General features: G+C 55.3%; 1 protein-coding gene across 4 annotated transcripts; it reads right to left on the bottom strand.

The window, feature by feature from the left end:
• Positions 1-2,799: 2,799 nt before the first annotated feature.
• Positions 2,800-17,424, bottom strand: WRNIP1 (WRN helicase interacting protein 1). 4 transcript variants are annotated; one of them, XM_082413191.1, is made up of 7 exons: positions 16,479-17,421; positions 14,450-14,641; positions 13,769-14,010; positions 7,915-8,144; positions 5,243-5,398; positions 4,066-4,145; positions 2,800-3,509 (listed from the first exon to the last, which is right to left on the bottom strand). In XM_082413191.1, exons 1-7 carry the CDS (start codon positions 17,217-17,219, stop codon positions 3,234-3,236), a joined length of 1,917 nt encoding a protein of 638 aa, XP_082269317.1. In that variant the 5' UTR covers positions 17,220-17,421; the 3' UTR covers positions 2,800-3,233. The 4 variants fall into 4 exon arrangements, with proteins under 4 accessions (XP_082269317.1, XP_082269318.1, XP_082269320.1 ...); XM_082413192.1 differs by lacking the exon at positions 5,243-5,398 and having other exon boundaries at positions 16,479-17,422; XM_082413193.1 differs by lacking the exons at positions 2,800-3,509; positions 4,066-4,145 and adding an exon at positions 4,152-4,337 and having other exon boundaries at positions 16,479-17,424.
• Positions 17,425-17,544: the final 120 nt, after the last annotated feature.

Genomic DNA, 17,544 nt, shown 5'->3' with positions numbered 1-17,544 from the left:
TCCTTGAGGATCAAAGTCACACCCCGTGCCCCGTCCCCGCCCCATGCTCCGAGCTTCCAATCTGCTCTTGAGCTGAACGGGAGCACCTAACCCGGGGTTGCTGGACATCTGAGGAAGAGGCCAAAACAAACAGAAAAAACAACCGTGGAAGGAAAGAGAACATACAGGGAGAAAATTAAAAACAACTTTAATATCCTCAGGGAGATAAGATAAGTAATCACCAAACACACACAGGCTACAACAAAAAAAAGGACATTACCAAAAAAGTGAGCTCTCGGAAATTTATAACATGATGATGGCAAAGAGGAAAAATAAAGTTGAGGAACTCTCTCAGGGAGTAGAGCAAAAAGACAAAGGATGGAAAATAAGGAGGAAAGAAACATATACAACCTCCAGAGGGCCAAGCTCCAGAGGCTATTCCAGAAAGACGGACCAGAGAAAGTGGAGGTGAGAAGAATCCACAGGTGAGAGCGGGCCTCTGCATCCGAGCCGCCCCCCCCCCCCACCTTATGAGCTGGGTGGTCCAGGGCAAGTTACCCAACCTTTCTGTGCCCCAGCCTCCTTATCCCGAAAATGTGAATAATGGTACTTAGTTTACTGGGTTATTACGAGAATTCAAATAAGTAGTCCCTGCAAAGCGCTAAGAACCAAGCTGGTACATATCATGACCTCGGTAAGCGACAGCCATGGCCAGCTCCTCTTTCACACATACACGCCACACACGACCTGTCACCAAATTTTATTGGCTCGTCCTTCAAGCGCCCTCATGACCAGACCAGCCAGCCTTACCATCTCCGCCACCACCGCTCGCGCACCAGCTCCTCCCAGGCTTCGCAGATGCCGCCTGGCCCTTGGCCGCCCCTCCTCCCTTCCGTCCTGTCTCCGGGCCACAGCACAGGTGACCCTCAAGACACCTAAGTCCCACCACGTCACTCCTTTGCTAGATACCTCGAGTAAAAGCCAAGTCTCCCACGACCAAGAAGGCTCCACACCATCATCTCCTGACGACGCTCACTACCTCTGCTCCTCCACATGCCGGACGGCCTCACCGGACACACTCCCCCTCTCGTTCTCGCGGAGGTCTGCTTGGCCACCCGAACATCTGGACCACACCCCCTCCTGTCTACGTCCATCCCGGGGCAGTACTTCTTCCTTAGCACTCATCCCATTGCCATATTGAAATGCTCTTTTCCACGCTGTTTCACGAGTACAGGATTGTTGTCTGTTGTTGTTGTTTGTTCACTTATGTTCCCAACGAGAGCCCAGTGTGAGGCAGGCACTCAGTGTTTACTGAATGAAAAGAATAGAAACTTTCCCAGAACTCAAAGACCTGAGCTTCCAGATTGAAAGACTCCACCAAATGCCCAGGAAAATCATTGCAAACTTTCCGACCCCGGGAACAGAGAGAGAAGATTCGCTCAGCCTGCAGAGGTCAAACTTCTCGACAGCAACATGGGCAAGAGGAAGGCAACTGGCAAACGCTGCCCAACCTAGAACTTATTCCCAAACCATCAGGCAAGTCTGAAGGTAGAGTAAGAGCACTTCCAGGCTCTCAAGGTCTAAAATCATCTTGCCTTCCAGGCATCCACGCTCCTTAAAGCGACTGCAGGATCTGCACCACCGGAGCAGGGAGAGCACAGGATCCCGAGGTCAGATGTGACACACGGATGGAGCAAAGGTGCCCAGGAGGGGTCATACTGCGGGGTAGACCACCAACAGACGAGTAGATGGTAGTGTCCTCGGGGAAATGGGTGCCAAATGGCTAGGAAGGAGTTGGAGAAGAATCAGTGAAACGGAGCAGGACCCTAGGGTCCTTCCCCCCATGTCCTCAGCCTGCCTTTTGTCTGTGGAAAAACTTTAGGCAAAGAATAAGTTTAATCAGAGAAGTGAGAAAACGCAGAAACAGAGAAGAGCGGTCAAACAGGACAAGACAATAGTTTAGTCATTAAGCATAGTCAAGGCCCTTTAGTTCCTCCTCAAGGGCCACAGATCGTATTCTGAGCCACATCCTGGGAGCCGTCTTGTAGACACTGAAACCCCACCAGGTGGAAGAAGTGACCTGCACGATGACCAGGCTGCAGCCATGACACAAGCTGCCACAGTTCTGAGAACCGGCCTCAAGGAAACGGGAACCAACCGACCCTGGAACTGAAGACTAACTGCACTTAATCAAGACGACGCTGGTCAGAGCACCGCATGGCCGACATCAAGATGCCTGTCAGAGCTGCCTGTGCTGTTTCTGCGTGTAGCCGCCTCCCTCCACCTATAGAAGCCCTTGCCCCCTGTCAGGGGTGCGTCGGCCTTTGGACACGAGTTCACCCTCCCCCCACCCCGGCTGCCGGCATCCAAAATAAAGCAAACTTTCCTTTCCACCAACCCAGCCTCTTTATTGGCTTTTGCACAGCGGGCAGCTGGACCCCACTTTTGGTTACATCAGCAGTAGATACAAAGGAAGCGAAGCTCTGGATGTGTGTGTGTGATGTGTGTGTGTGTGTGTGTGCGCATGCGGGGGCATATTCAGCTTTAGCAAACACAGAGGCAAAACCGGATATATCATTTAGAAACACGGGGCTTCAAGAGTCTGGAGAAGTGGGGAGGCCCGGGACGGGAGCTGCTGATTCTTTCAGAAGCCATTTACAATCCTTCAAAATGGTTAAAAGTTAATTTTCGAAAGATACACGGACTTCCAAACTTTCCAACGTCACCTATGAAAATTTTTCTTTCACAGTGCTTACCTATCAAAATGTGATGGTGACAGATGTTGGTACCTTGGATCCCAGGTGGAAAAACAGGCAAGAATTGAAGTACTTTGAAATAGTTTTATTGGCTTATAAGACCTTTGCATATAAAAAAAATACCCAAAACACTATGCAGTATTAAATCACAATTACATTTTTTTACCAATTGAAACTACCCAGAATATCCATTTTTTAAAGGAAAAAAACCCTACAGAACTGAATTCTGAAATGACACTATGACTTAAATACTATGACAAAATAGGTCATCCCTCGTAACGTTAATTCATTGCACAAAGCTGCCAGACCGTTTCATGAGCATAACGTCGCACAGAGTGCAAACGAACACAATTTCGACGCCACACGTTCGGCTGAAGGAACCGCGCCCCCCCCGCAGGAACGCTTACACCGCTGGCACGAAAGGTCGGCCCGCTGTGACTCCCGCCAAGCCGCCCACCCGGCGATCCAGGGCCTCCCCCGCCCGGCCCAGCCTCCGAGTCAGCACCGCCGCTGCTTAAAGAAATCCACGCCCCTCAGTTCTTCGGGCAGGTAGTCCTGGTCCACGGGCTCGCTGTGCACGGGGTTGTACTTGTAGCCCTGGCCGTAGCCTAGGTCCTTCATGAGCCTGGTGGGCGCGTTGCGCAGGTGCAGGGGGACGGGGGGCAGCGGCCCCTGGTGGCTCCGCAGGCAGGCCTTGACGTTGCTGTAGGCGCTGTACACCTCGACAGACTTCGGGGCTCGGGCCAAGTAGACGACGCACTGGGCCAGGAGCACCTGGGCGAGAGGGCACCACGGTCACGGAGGCGCCGCCTCTGGTTAGTTCTGAGAAGAGCCCCCCGCCCCCATCCCCGCCCCCAGGCTTTTACTCCCCCGCTTTGCCCACAGTCTGGATCACCTAGGACGGAAAGAAGACATTCCTGCTTGAGGTGAGAGGCTGAACCAGACCACTGGTTTTCTTTTCCCTTCTTTTTTTTTTAAACTGAAAGAACTTTTTATTATATGAAATTTTTCTTGAAACCCGAATATATAAAGCTAAGCTGGAGCTGCTCTGTTTGTGGGTGAACTTGCAGAGATTTCCTGTTCGGCTCCTCTGACACTTCCGTCCCCAGGAAACCCTGGGCACCTCCTCGGCACTCAGGACTCCCCCAGTTTGAACACATGACCCTGCTGACACCTGAGGTCCCCTCTCTAGAGTCTTAAGCTTCTAAGATGCGAGTGAGAAAGCCAAGCAGCTTCTTCAGTGGCCCAGGCACCCATGGTGAGGGACCACAAAGGGACACAGCGTGAGAGCAAGGGACCGATTTGCAAAGAACGGAGCGGGTTCCCTTACCTCGCACTCGGGCATGCCTATAAAGTGACAGCCTTGGTAGGCAGCAACTGCTTGTGTTAATGCAGATGGGTCGGCCAGACCTGCCACACACACAGAGACAAAGGCACATGTAAGTCATAACGCACACCCCCATCCTGACCCATCACTGCCTGCAGACTTTGACCAAAAAATCCACTCAGCAAAACCTGATCTCGTTAGCTTACTGGAGATATTTACTGAGTGGTTACTGCGCAGTGTCAAGAACTGTCTCCTCATGGATAAAAACTCTGCATCTGATAGGAAAAACAGGAGACTACGTACAACCCACGTAAGGAGCAGAGGCCATGGAGACAGTCACAAGGATGGACACGTTAAAAGCAGAACATCTACTAATACCAAAGAAAGGTAAATCTTTCTGGTCGTTTTCTTTAAATAGTGTCCAGAATCTTCCATCTCTTTCTCAGGAGCTGCCTGATGGAACCAGAACACCTGACTGCAAAGCAAATTTAAAATGTTTCTTTTATTTCAACACAGGCACCTCAGAGATATTGTGGGTTTGGTTCTAAACCACTGCAATAAAGCGAATACGGCAATAAAGCAAGTCGCATGAAATCTTTGGTTTCCCAGTGCGTATAAAGGTTACGTTTACACTCTACCGTCACCAACAGCATTATGTCTAAAAATACTTTATTGCTAAAAAAATGCTAACCATCATCTGAGCCTTCAGTGAGCCAATCTTTTTGTAGTAGTGGCATCAAAGATGACTTATCACTATCTCCATAACAAAAATATAACGGAGACGAAGAAGTGTGAAATATCACGAGAATTACCGAAGTGCGACAGAGACACCACGGGAGCAGCTGCTGTGGGAAAAAGGGTGCTGCCAGACCCACTTGACGCAGGGTTGCCGCAAACCTTCGCTTCGCAAAAAACGCAGTCTGTGACATGCAGCAAAGTGCAGATGATATGAGGGGGCCTGTCCTCCCGCGCGGTCCCCACCGCGGAGGAAGCAGGAAACGGTGACTCTGGGAGACCAACAGCCCGAGCACACCCCCCGCAGGACCAAGCGGCTGTGCTCAGCCTCCCCCTCCCCCTCCTCCTCCTCCTCACCTGCCCCGCACCTGCCCCGCACGGAGCCAGGAGGTTCCCAGGCCGAAAGGCAGCAGCACCCCTGGGCCCCGGCGCCCCCGTCACTCACCCACGTCCTCGCTGGCAAACCTCACGAGCCGCCGGGCCACGTACAGCGGGTCCTCGCCCCCCTCCAGCATGCGCCCCAGCCAGTAGAGGGAGGCGCTCGGGTCCGAGCCCCGCATGGACTTGTGCAGCGCGGAGATGCAGTTGTAATGCTCCTCTCCTGGACACCAAAGGGCACCGCTCAGCCTCGGCGGGACGCGGGACCCGCCGCTCACACGCCATCCGGGCCGCGCGCTGCTCTCCCCCGACCGACTTCAAGGAAGCCTGCACTAGTGAGGGGCCCAGGAAGGCCTGAGGAGAGCGAGGTTTGACAGCCGCCCTCCAGCTGCCCGGCGACCGGTGTGGGACGCCGAGCCTGGATGTGGGCAGGAGGGCCGGCAGCGCAGGCTCGGCCAACCCGCGGACACGGAGGGCGCAGGAGAGCTCCCCTCCGCTCGCCTCGTCAACTGTGAGCGACGAGACGGCCCTGAGCCTCCCCCGCTGCAAAGGTCCTCGGCTCTCACGCTTCTACTAGGTCTACGATGAAGGTAACACGGTCGAGGCCACGGGCTCTGGAGCCAGGCGGCCTGGGTTTAAATGCCAAGCGCACCGGCCACGTGACCGTGGGCAAGTCTGACCCCGTCTGTGTCTTGGTCCCTCATCTGTAAAATGGGTGCAAGACCAGCTAGCTCACGGGGCTGACTAATAACGTTCGCCAGGCACAGAGCAAGCCCCGTAGGAACGTGCATGGTTAGATATTCTATGCTAGTTTCTATTTTTGCTTTTATCATACACCACTTTATAGCCTAGAATTCCACACTATTTGTGTAGAACCTCCACCTCAATGCAGGGCAGAGAACTTGTTCTCATTTGGAAACCTCTTCACTCTGACACAGAAATATCTGCGCTATCTACCAAATCCCACAGGTGGGTAACTATATGCTAGATGACATGAAAAGAAATAATTAAAATCCTGGGGGTGGCGGTCTTTGTCTCAGCAGAGTTACAAAAAAGGCCAAGAGTACCAGCGAGCAGGTTCCCAGGGCGAGGCCTCTATCATCGTATTTATGGAACAAAGCCTGTGAGAAGACGATTCTCTGGGATCTGAAGTGCCTTTGTGTCCGCCGACCCACTGTGGGTGGGGATGTGACAGCGGGAGCGGCACGAAGGGGAAGGCTTCTAGAACGTGCGGGTTCTCAAGGCCTGGCCCAGGCGGGCAGCACACAGCTGTGGAGAACAGGGGTCCCCGTCATGCGTGGCTCCCCCTGATGGAACGTGACCCCGAGAGGCCGGAACCAGCGTGTGTGTGTGTGCGCGCGTGTGCGTGTGTGTGCGCGTGTGCGTGTGTGTGCGCGCACACATACGTGCTGCAGGGATGAGGCTGGTGACCGTGGGGTGGGCTGGCGTGCAGGCGGCACCAACACGGGGGAAGGTCCTGTCCTCGGAATCCGTCAGACTTGGATTTGAGGATGAGTTTTAGCACTTGCTTTGTGAACTTAGGCTTTGCCATCTGTAAAGTGGGGTAACATTAATAGTTACCTACCGCCTAAGGTTGTTTTGAAAATTACAAAACAAACTTCCACGTTAGCTACCATTATGTTAGATGGCAGCTCTCTGGTTTTTAGCTGACGGTCTGATGACACGTGAGAGCAGTTCCAGTGGGTCCCGTCAGAATGAAGCATCATCTTAGGACAACCACAAGGGAGAAAGACCAGAGCCCCCAGAAACAACGGGAGTCCAGCACATGGGCGTTATTTCTACCTCTGGAAATTTTACATTTCGTTCACATCTCCAATCCTTGCACTTGGCCAAAGCGAAGCAATGCTCTACACCCAGAATGTTTTACTGTTCAGATTTTCTAAGCATTCATACAACTTCGGGGCACAAAGTGCTGGGGGCTGAGATGCCTGGGCTGCATCGGGACGTAGACAGGAGCGGCCGTGACAGGCTTCCAGCATGTCCTTAGTGCCCCCAGTCGGCTGAGGCGCTTCCCAGGGGTCACATGGCCCGCTCGGTGCCCTCATCAGGAGGCCATGCCCGGAACCAGTCATTGCCAAGCTTCCCCCACGCCCCGCCCCGGCCAGTAGGAGGAGCTTCCATCACCAAGAAGCATCTGGAAACACTGCAGACACGGCACGCAGAGTGACAGCTCGAGCCATCAGCTTCCTTTCAAAGGTGTAGAAATCTACTCCAGCTCCTGCCATGTGACTGCCGAGAATCACACAGACCCAAGTCTACCCTACAGCCTCATCTGCAGCAGACTCTCTTCAGCACCCGCGTCTTTTATAAAAAGACACAAATGTGCTGTGCTTACGATATTTAATATTGCCAGGTCAGGAATTTAATAAGAGCTGGTATCATATTTGGTACCTGTAAATACGGTTCTATGAAAACAGATACATACACACGTCAACTTTAATTTTTTAAAAAACTACTATGAAATAAAAGCACCAAGTTCGATGTAAACTTAATTTTTCGCAGAGACTCTAAGAATTAAGGATTCTACCTCTCACTGAGCTACTGGAATCAGAGGCGCAGCCAACTTCCCGCAGTCTCACACCCGCTCTCATCAGGGCCGTCCTGCTCTGCACCCGAGCAATCGGGAAGCAGGCCTGTGACACGGGGCTCTGGGCGGGAGGCGCCTCTGTGACCGACGCGGAGCTGCCCGGGGGCCGCACGGCTCGGGCGGTCACTCACCTGCTCGGTCGTACAGGATGTGAGAGCGCTGGAGGCCTTCCTTCACGTCGCCCTCGGTGACCAGCACGCGGCTGGGAGGGTAGCTCTGCCCGCTCTTCTTCCCGAACGCCTTCCTGGCGCTCAGCCTGGCCAGCACCGCCAGCTGCAAACCGTTCAGTCCGGCCCGCGCGTCCCCGTCGCTCAGGTGGGCCAGCGTGTCCACCGCCTTGTCCTCTATGAGCACGGAGGGCCTGCAACACCACCGGGAGCGCGTCACACTCGCGGGACACACTCACCCCGCAGCGCTCTGTGACCTTCCGTCCCCGCAAGGCCACTAACGAGCCACCCGAGGTTCCAGCCTCTGCCCTGGATCCCAAACCACTGTGTTAAAGCGGGCCCACGGTGTCACGCAGGTTGGCATCAAGACTGCGAACTGCCTCGCCCTGGAGTCGCGAGGTGATTTCACTGGACGCTCTGCCCTCTGCACCTGCGGGTTCCGCATCCACGGATTCAACCGGCCTTGGATGGAAAACGTCAGGGGGAAGGATTCCAGATAGTTCCAAAAGGCACAGCTTGAATCTGCTGCACACCAACAACTATTTACAAAGCACTCACAACATATTTACAACGATCTACGTGTCATTTACATCGTGTTAGGTATTATAAGTCCTCTAGAGATGATCTGAAGTGTACGGATGTGCTCAGGTCCAATGCAAACACTGCGCCGTTTTACGGAAGGGGCCCGAGCGTCCGCCACCCTCGGATTTTGGTATCTGTTGGGGCAGGGGCCCTGGAACCATTCCCCCGCAGATACTGAGTGACAACTGCATAAGCACACACATGTCCCTTATTTTACAAACAACCCACCAGGTCCCCAGTCCCTCTGGGCACAGCAGGACCCAGAAGCAGGGCTCTGGGATTTAGGCCTGGGGCACGCTGCCACGGGGGTACTAAGCCCATGCAGACCTTCGTAAAGGAGGTCTAACTGTGACTCCTTTTCGAGTCTAACTGAACTACTTTTCCTATTCCCAGTCTAGTTACACGAGATATGTGACACGTTTAGTTACATAGAGGGGTCTTATTCCTTCCGGCTAGGTGCCAGCTGCACGTGTGCAAAGCAAAAAATAATCGTCCAAAGTTACGGCTCACCCATGTCATCGTCAACCTTCATCAGCTGCTTGGAAAACAACTCCTAGGCAGCCACTGGGCTGGGCCAAGGCGGGGAGTGGGAGGTGGCCACAAAAGGGGCCCAGCTTGTCTACGGAGGTCCACGCAGAGTTCCTGACCACACACCCACCCCCCACCTCGCTTTGGGGAACGGTCTGAACGACCCCAATCTGCACCTCACTCCCTGACGATCCCAAACCACTGCTCTCACTCACCTCCCTGCTCCCTCACCGAAGCCAAGCCTTCCGGGGACCGCCTCCCACCCCAGGGATTAGCTGCGCTGTGAACGACTCTTCCAGGACTCCCGACAGCCGCCTGGGCCCCAGAGCTGTGGGAAGAGCCTACAGGCCCACCCTCTTCCCTTCCTGATCAGACACTCACCACACACACCGAGGCCGCCTCACTGGCTCTTTGTAAAGCTGACGGCCCGTTTCTGAAGCAGATTTTTGATGATTTGGAAAAAACTAGACAACCCATACTAAAGAGAACGTGTTGCACGGGCCCACATCAGAGGGGGTGTGGCAGCCCAGGTATGCCTAAGAGGAGGGTAGTCGGGGCTTGGTGACGGCACATCATGTGTGTGCGCGCGTGTGTATACGTGTGTGCATGTGTATGTGTGTACACATGTGTATATGTGTACTTGTATACATGTATGTGTACGTGTGTGTACACATGTGTGTGTGTATACACGTGTGTGTGTGTTTGGGGTGGGGCAGAGAGACCCAAAAGGCCTGAACATCTCATCTCAGAACTACTAAAAGCAATGCTTTCCATCCCCTTGGAAGGCTTCCTGGCAACAAAGAGCCCGCAGGGCCATCTGCAGGAGGAAAGCGATGGAGCCGGAGCCCTAGGTGAGCGTCACCTGGAGCGGGCCATTTGGTGGTGACACACCGTCTCTCCATCCCCCCGCCACTGCCGGGGCCGCGAGGATGGGAATTACGTTTCATTCTTCACGCCCAGTGCCTGGCGGACATCAGGCACTCCACATCTGCACAACGAATGGACTAACTTCAGTTGTCCCACAATCTCAGAGTGAAACATGTATTTTTAAACATGGTGACATATGGAAAGTACAAAAAAACGAAAAACATAAAAACCCCTTACTTGCACCACCTAGAGAACAACAGCCGCCAGGTCATGTGCTGAGTTTCCTCTGTGGGCCATCCACCCGCGTCACTGTCAACCTCACTGAACCTGGGTGGTGTGACCTGGGGTTCCGGACACACTGGGTGGCAGGTAGAACCTTCTGAACATCAAGTGAATTTCTATCCTATAAATATCCAGTCTAGTCTTTAAGACAAAATTGGAGTCATGCCATATAGCGTTTGCAACCTTACTAACAAAAAATATAATTTTGAAATACAAGCAAGTTACTCAGAACTCTGAATGTTACTTTTTCACCACGTGGGATTATAAAAAATGCAAACACTAGCGACAAAGGGGTGACGTCAGCTGTTGCTCTGCCACCTGCAGGTCAGGGCTCTGGTGCACGCAGCCCCTCCTGTGTGACCGCCCGCCGAGGCGCCGAGGGGCGCGAAGTGCTTGGGGGCAGAGAGCAGACAGGTGCGTGCTCTCCCAGCCCAGCCCTCCCGCGCTGCCACGCCTCCTCACGGGCCTCGCGCCTGATGACAGAAGCCGACGAGCAGACTGTGACTCGCCTTTAAAACTGGGCATGGGTTCTGCGTGGTGGAAAAGGAAATCCTTCCTTCGCTGTTTAGACTCTTAACCAAAGTCCACCCCGTTCCACCGTCATCCCGTCCGTCAGGCCTGGAGTCGGGGGGACGGGAGGGCGCCCACCCCGGCCCCCAGTGCTCCACACCCCCTGCCATGCGAGCCACACTCCAATTTCAGCCCCGTCCAAAATGAATCTTTTTAAACACGAACAAATCTGTCAGCACCTGGGCTCCACTAGCCAAGGTGCCACTCGGGACGGTCACGTGCTAAGTCTCTGTTGGGAACTGGCTGCCAGGATTGCTGCACAGGACGCGGCCGGAGGTCCCGGCCCCCGCCAGCCCATCCCGACCCCCGCCGCCGCCAGCCAGCTTCTGAAGAGGAATAAACGCGCCAAAACACCTTGAGATCTCAGGAGAGGGAACGGAGGAGGGTCACGCGAGAACAGAGGCAGGGGCGCGTGCACTGCCCTTGGCAAAACTCCGCGACAAACAGCCTCTGCTGCACAGATCACGTGGACAGTACTCCGGCTCCAGAGAGTTTAAGGCTATTGTAAAACGGAAGCGTCCACTTTTACAATGTTTCTCATTTGGAAGTAACTTTCCAAAGTCATCAAAGAATTAACTGAGGCGCAAGCTACCTTGGGAATAGAGTGCCTGAAATTGCACAGCATCCCACAGAGAAATAAGCAGGAGACAGTAAATTATATCGTTATAACGTGATTTAAAAAACTGTCCCATAATAAGGGAAAAAATGGTTTAAGTGCACTGGGAAAGATCACATTCCAAAGTAATGAGACCCAGAGAGGGAGGAAGTGACAGCCTCGTCCTCTAGCTGGAGAGCAGCATGTGGTCTGAGCCGGAACCTGGGCGCGTGCGGCAAGGCCAGCTCCCTCCTTCCCCCTTTCCTTCCACGGCCTGCATCTTTCTGCACCTTGTTTTCCTGCTATCTAGAGGATTCTACGGCTGGATGTCTAAGCTGCAGGAGTGAAGTAAGTGAAAACACGCCTGTTATTTCATGCAGAACAGAAGCACATACGTGGCTCGGTTAACCGCTCCCTGAATGACAAAACAACGCTCTGTGACTCTCTCTAAGGAAAAGGAACACTCCACGGTCAGGGTAACAAGAGCGACGTGTGTCACGTTACAGAGAACTTTCCTAAAATCCAGGTGTGTGGCTCTCAGCACAGATTTACTGACGCCACAGCCTCCAGGGCCTGACCCCGGGCACCTGCCTTTTCAAACTGTATCCCTGGTAAGTGTGACACGCAGATCTGGTCAAAAGACACAACTGCTAAATTGAGGATGGAAGCCTTTGGTTCCTAATCCTTTACAAATTAATACAGTCTGCCTGGACACGAAGAAGCACAGAGAAAGGTTAGAACGTTAGTACTCACCAGTAGCACTTTCACTCAGTACCAAGGAGGTACTAAGTAACTCCTTGAACTTCAGCCTCCTTCTTCCAACTGGGTTAGAAGCACGCTTTCAAAATCCAGCTCCATCATTCAAGCTGTGTGATCTGGGGCACATGACTCGGCCTTTTTGTGTCTCAGCCTCCTGAGCAAATGACCTGTGACGTCTCCCAACTTAACTTCTCGTCAGAACTGCTAACAAGCAGACCCGCGAATTCAGCCTGATACTCTTCCCTCTGCCTGCTAGTCTGGTCCTCATTCCACTTAAACTACGGCACGGCAGTGATGGGGCGAGGGAACAACCTGACAGTCATCCCACGAAATACTGATGTGAATAAAATAAGTAAATTACCCTAGATAAACAAAAACGTGGGATAGAAAGTTGTAGACATGTAACGACAACCAGTACATGCACGAAAAACACACACGCAAAAGTCAGGATTTTTCTCTCTCTCAACTTCCCTTGATCACTCGCTTCCGTGAGTGTGCAGTGGACGCGCTGCTTGGCGGAAAGCCGGAGTGGGCGCGCAGAGCGGGCAGCGGCCCCGCAGACCCCGGAGCACGCCCCGCACGTAGAGGCCCCTCCTGGAGCTCCCACCGCGGGTGGCGGTCCCGCCTCAGCTCTACCCTAAAGCCACGCGACCTGGTGCCGATAGGGTCCTCGGCCGTGTCCAGGGCTCTCACGAGGCACCACATAGCTCCTCCTGCGTCCAAGACAGGAGCGAGCGGCGGAGGCCGGACACACGGGGAGGGGCAGCTGAAACCTAAGCCCTGAGCCTAAAATTTGGTCTGTGCTTTAATCCTCACAGAAGAGCGGCTCCAGAGCAGTGGGGGTGAGGGTGGAGGCACCAGCCTCCCAGAGGATGGGCCTCGGCCCCCGGCGTTACGGCTGCTGACGCGGAACCCTGGGGCAGCTGAGGAATACGCCCTAATACAAATACGGGAAAACCTCTGACCCAAGTAACCCAGCCAATCATCCACGATACACAGCCCGTGCATCACGCAGCTCTCACGATACAGAAGGAGATCGCCAAGAGGAAAGGGATGGCCTTTAATGCATCATTTTCAGTGAAAATTTCTTTACTTTCACGGAACTGAGTTTGACTTCTAGAGTGCTCAAAAATCATCCTAAAAAGACTAAAGGAGTTTCATGGTAATGTTTATATTAATTCTTAGTGTCTTAAAAAGAAAAAAAACTGCAGGAACAGGAAATTAGAATCTGAGCATAAACTTCAAAAGATTCGTAAGGTAAGTCTATCCTGTGAAGAAAATAATCAATAAGCCTTCTCATGGTTGGTCTTCCACGCTTCGAAAAAAAAGTGTGCTAGGAAAAGACCCACATCTGTCAGCACAAAAGCAAACACCCAAGTACTAAAGTAAGGGGCTAAGCAGTTAAAGCTGGAAGAACTACAGATAAGCCCATGATGGGCTCTAACTCGCATGTGAAAAGCCAGGAACCGGCTGCAGAGACAGAGCCAGCCTGTCTGCCTGTCTGTAACCCAGCACTTCCCTCCTCCGTCCCCGTCTCTCCTAGAAGGACGTTTCTCCATCCTGCCCCTCCAGCCCCAGCCGGGGATTCTCCAGGAGGTGCTGCCCCAGGGCCCTGCCAGAGTCGGAGTCACTTACTCAGAACCGCTGTTGCTGCCGTGGCTCAGAGGGTCGGCGGAGCGGCTGGAGTCCAGGACGTGGATCCCCAGGGAGTTGATCGCCCGCATCAAGACAGTCACCACAGCCTCCACTGGAAGCTTCTCGAGAACGATAACCCGGCAGCGGCTCAGAAGAGCAGCGTTGACCTGGAAGGAGGGGTTCTCCGTGGTCGCCCCAATCAGCGTGATGGTTCCACACTCCACGTGAGGAAGGAACGTGTCCTGATCGTGGAGGAAAACAAAAGAAATTGACCCCAGTCGACAACCTGCAGGATCCTGGGTAAATCGGCTGTTCCTTCCTTCTCCTAATTCTAAGTTCAGGATTAGGTTAGGAACTTAGACTGCTCACTGTGAGTCCTGATGTTTAAACATTTATGAAAATTGGAAGCTTGACCCAAAGTGGTTTTTCTGATATGTATGGCTCAGGGATATACCAACAATTTCATTTATCAGATAGAGGAAGCATTTTCTGGTCACCAAAAAAAAACGCTAAGAAAAAGTGAGGACACAGGCATAAAGGAGAAGGGCTGAGGGTCTAGGCTTCTGCAGACGCAGAGCTATCATCACCCCCAGCCCCGAGCATTATGCAGCGACCTCACGGGCTTTACACTCACGTCAGCCTTCACAAGGACCAAAAGAAAGTAGAAAGAAGTGCACATACCTGCTGGGACTTATTGAACCGATGAATCTCGTCAATAAAAAGGATGGTTTTCCTCTTGAAAAAGCGCTTCTCGTTCTGAGCTTGTTTGATGACGTCGCGCACGTCGGTTGTCTTGGCGCTGGTGGCCGACAACGTCACGAACCTCACGCTGTGTTTCTTGCTGTTGTTAGCTATGATGTGGGCCAGCGTGGTCTGCGACAGAGGGCAGAGCGTGGAAGCGGATGAGATGGAGAGACGCGCGCCCAGGCTGGCAGAGCAGCCGCGGCAGCGTCTACCCGCAGCCTGAACGCAGAGGCGCGCTCGGCAGCAGACACGATCGGAAACGGCCCAGCGCGCTTCCAAACGTGGAGAAGAGTGTTACGAAGGAAACAGGAAAGCAGCTGAAAGTTCGGCCGATCCTGATCTCCTCTCCTTCGTGTCTAACCCCATCTGATGCCTTACTGGGCACGCTAAGATCTCTAGAATCCCCGGAAAGAGCGGCTACCTGGCGGCAGCAGAGCCTGGCGACAGCCGTGACCTCTCCCAGCCAAGAAAACAGCACCACCGACGGGTGAGGCGCAGACCCACGGGGCTGGCTGGGCCACTTCCGGAAGCTCCGCAGGGCAGCTCGGAAGAGGAGAGCCAGCCCTTGAACTGAGAGACCAAGGACGACCCCCACCCCGTGGGACTGTCCACTGGGGACAGAGATGGAACAGCAGCACCGCGACCTGTCAGCGCTTCCCGGGAAGCGATGGAGAGACGCAGGGAAAGCGGTGCTCAGCGCCTGGCGCTTAACGGATGCTTGATAAACACACACACGCTATTATTAACTTTATTATTACTGCCAGCAGTGAAGTATAGCAGTTACGGATGGAGGTAAAGACAAACGGAAGACTGTGTCACGAGAGGGGCAAACCTACTCCTGAATGAGTGGGCTGGGGGCGTTTGACTTTCTGAGAGTCACACAGCACCGTCAGGTACCGCGGCTGCCCCTCAGCGATCCCAGCCTACAGGCCACATCTGCTTCGCTCGTGGCCGCTGACCACCCACTACCCTGAGCAGCTCGGCCCACTGGCTCTCTTGCCAGGCATCTGCTGTGAGCTCCCCACCACAGGGGCGTTTTTCTTGCCATCTGCCCTTACGTCCTCCACCTGATTAGCTGTCCTGACCGTCTTAAGAGCTCTAGGGAATCGCTAAGAACGCTACCGCGCAGTGCCATGCTTCCTGAGTCAACTCTGATTGTTTCTGGCTGAAGAAAAGCTCCAGTGCAAACAAGAAGGCACACCACGAGCAGGACACACGCTAGGAACTGGAATAAATGGAGATGTGATTAAGCTGTGGAAGACGAAGCTGGAAAGAAAAACTGGAGAAAAATCGTAAAAGCCCTTGTGCGCTGACGAGTCTGCACCCCACAGCTCTGAGCCCCTTCGCACCTCACCCTGGGCTTTGCTTTTCGCGCACTGGCGCTCCTTCTCCCCCCTTTCCCTGAAGATAAGAAAATATGTATTTCAGCACCTCCTCGCTTTCTCTTTTATCCGTCCTAGCTCCTGTCTCCTTAGGGCTCCTTCCCAGTCTCCCCAGCGCTCTTCCAGTGACGCCAACATCCTAAGTGCCCTCCTCTGGGCTTGTGCCAGCCCCTAAGAAAGCACTGGCCACCGAGATGCACCGATGTTGCTTCTTTAAAGGACAAGCCATCCTAAGGACAGTTATGGAAACGGTGGATGAAGGCGGCTCGCAGGAGAAAGGAGTTCTCCCATCAGTCCTGTTAAGCGAGCGCAGTCTCAAGTTTTGAGGAAGACCCGTCTGTTGAAAAAACCACCGGCTACAAGGAGCCGGAAGCAGCACAACAGAAATTCTACAATTCCTGACTGCAGGCTGCACACCTGACTCCACCCGCCCCCGGAAAGGACGGACCACGGCTCTGGGTGGCCCGCCGCGGGGGTCCCCCGATTCCCGCGCACCCCCAGCATTCAGACACCTTCACCCTGGAAACGCCCAGAGAGCGCGCCTGCGGCCCGGGGGGCGCTGCGGGGCGAGCGGACGCGCTCACCTTGCCGCAGCCCGGCGGCCCCCACAGGATGATCGAGGGCACCTCGTTGGCCTCGAGCAGCGAGCGCAGCAGCGTCTCGGGCCCCACGGCGCGGCCCTGCCCCACGAAGTCCTGCAGCGCGTCGGGCCGCATCGTGTCGGCCAGCGGCTTCCCCTCCAGCAGCTGCCGCACCTCCTCGGCCGCGGGGGCCCGGGTGTGCGGGCGGCCCCCCGGGGCCTCGAAGGCGGCGGCGGCGTCCGCGTCCCAGCGGCCCGCGTCGTCCTCGCCGTCCGCGTCGCCCGCCGCCTCCTCCTCCTCCGGCGCCTCCGCCTCGTCCCAGCTCCGCGGGGACGCGCTGCCCGCCGCCGCCGCCGCCGGCCGCTGCCCCGCGCCCTTCCCGCCGGGGCTGCCGGGCCGCGCCACCGGGAAGTCGGGGATGAGCCGCGCGCCGCTGGGCGTGGGCGGCGCGTCGTAGCTCTCTCGGCTCTCGGTCTCGCCGCCGTCGTCCGGCTCCTCGGCCTCGCCCTCGCTGCTCTCGGCGGCCGTCGGCGTGGCCGGCTGCTTGAGCGCCGAGCTCTCGGACGGCCGGCGCCGCTTGGCGCGGGGCGGCGCGGGCTCCGCGTGGCCCGCCGGGTGCAGCAGCAGGCAGCGGTCCAGGTGCGAGTTGATGTGCGCGGCGGGCATGGTCTGCTGGCATACGGGGCACTGCACCCGGTGCAGCTGCGACAGGAACGGGTCGTCCTCGGGCCCGCTCACCTCCATGGCGGCCGCCGCGCTAGGCCCCGCGCCGCGCGACCCTCGCTCGGGGAGGCGGCAGGACGCGAGCGGGCCGGCGGAGGGCGCCGCTCATGCCTCACGTCCGGGCTGCCCGCGTCGGCCCGCCCTCGGCCGGGGGCCCGGGCGCCTCGCGCGGCGCGCCGGGAAGCGGAGTCCGCGGCCCCTCCCCCGGCAGCCGCTGGCAACGGCCCGCGCGGCCTGACGGGAAACGTAGTCCGCGGCCGCCCGCAACAGTTCGCGCGGCCTGTTGGGAAATGTAGTCCACGGAGGTTCGCCTGGCCGCCGTGGGCAACGGCTCGCGCGGCCTGTC

Source organism: Balaenoptera physalus, assembly GCF_965194825.1.
Source record: "Balaenoptera physalus genome assembly, chromosome: 11".
Classification (NCBI taxonomy): Eukaryota; Metazoa; Chordata; class Mammalia; order Artiodactyla; family Balaenopteridae; genus Balaenoptera; species Balaenoptera physalus.
The sequence above is the reverse complement of the archived record's forward strand: the minus strand, read 5'-3'. Positions and strand labels throughout refer to the sequence as shown.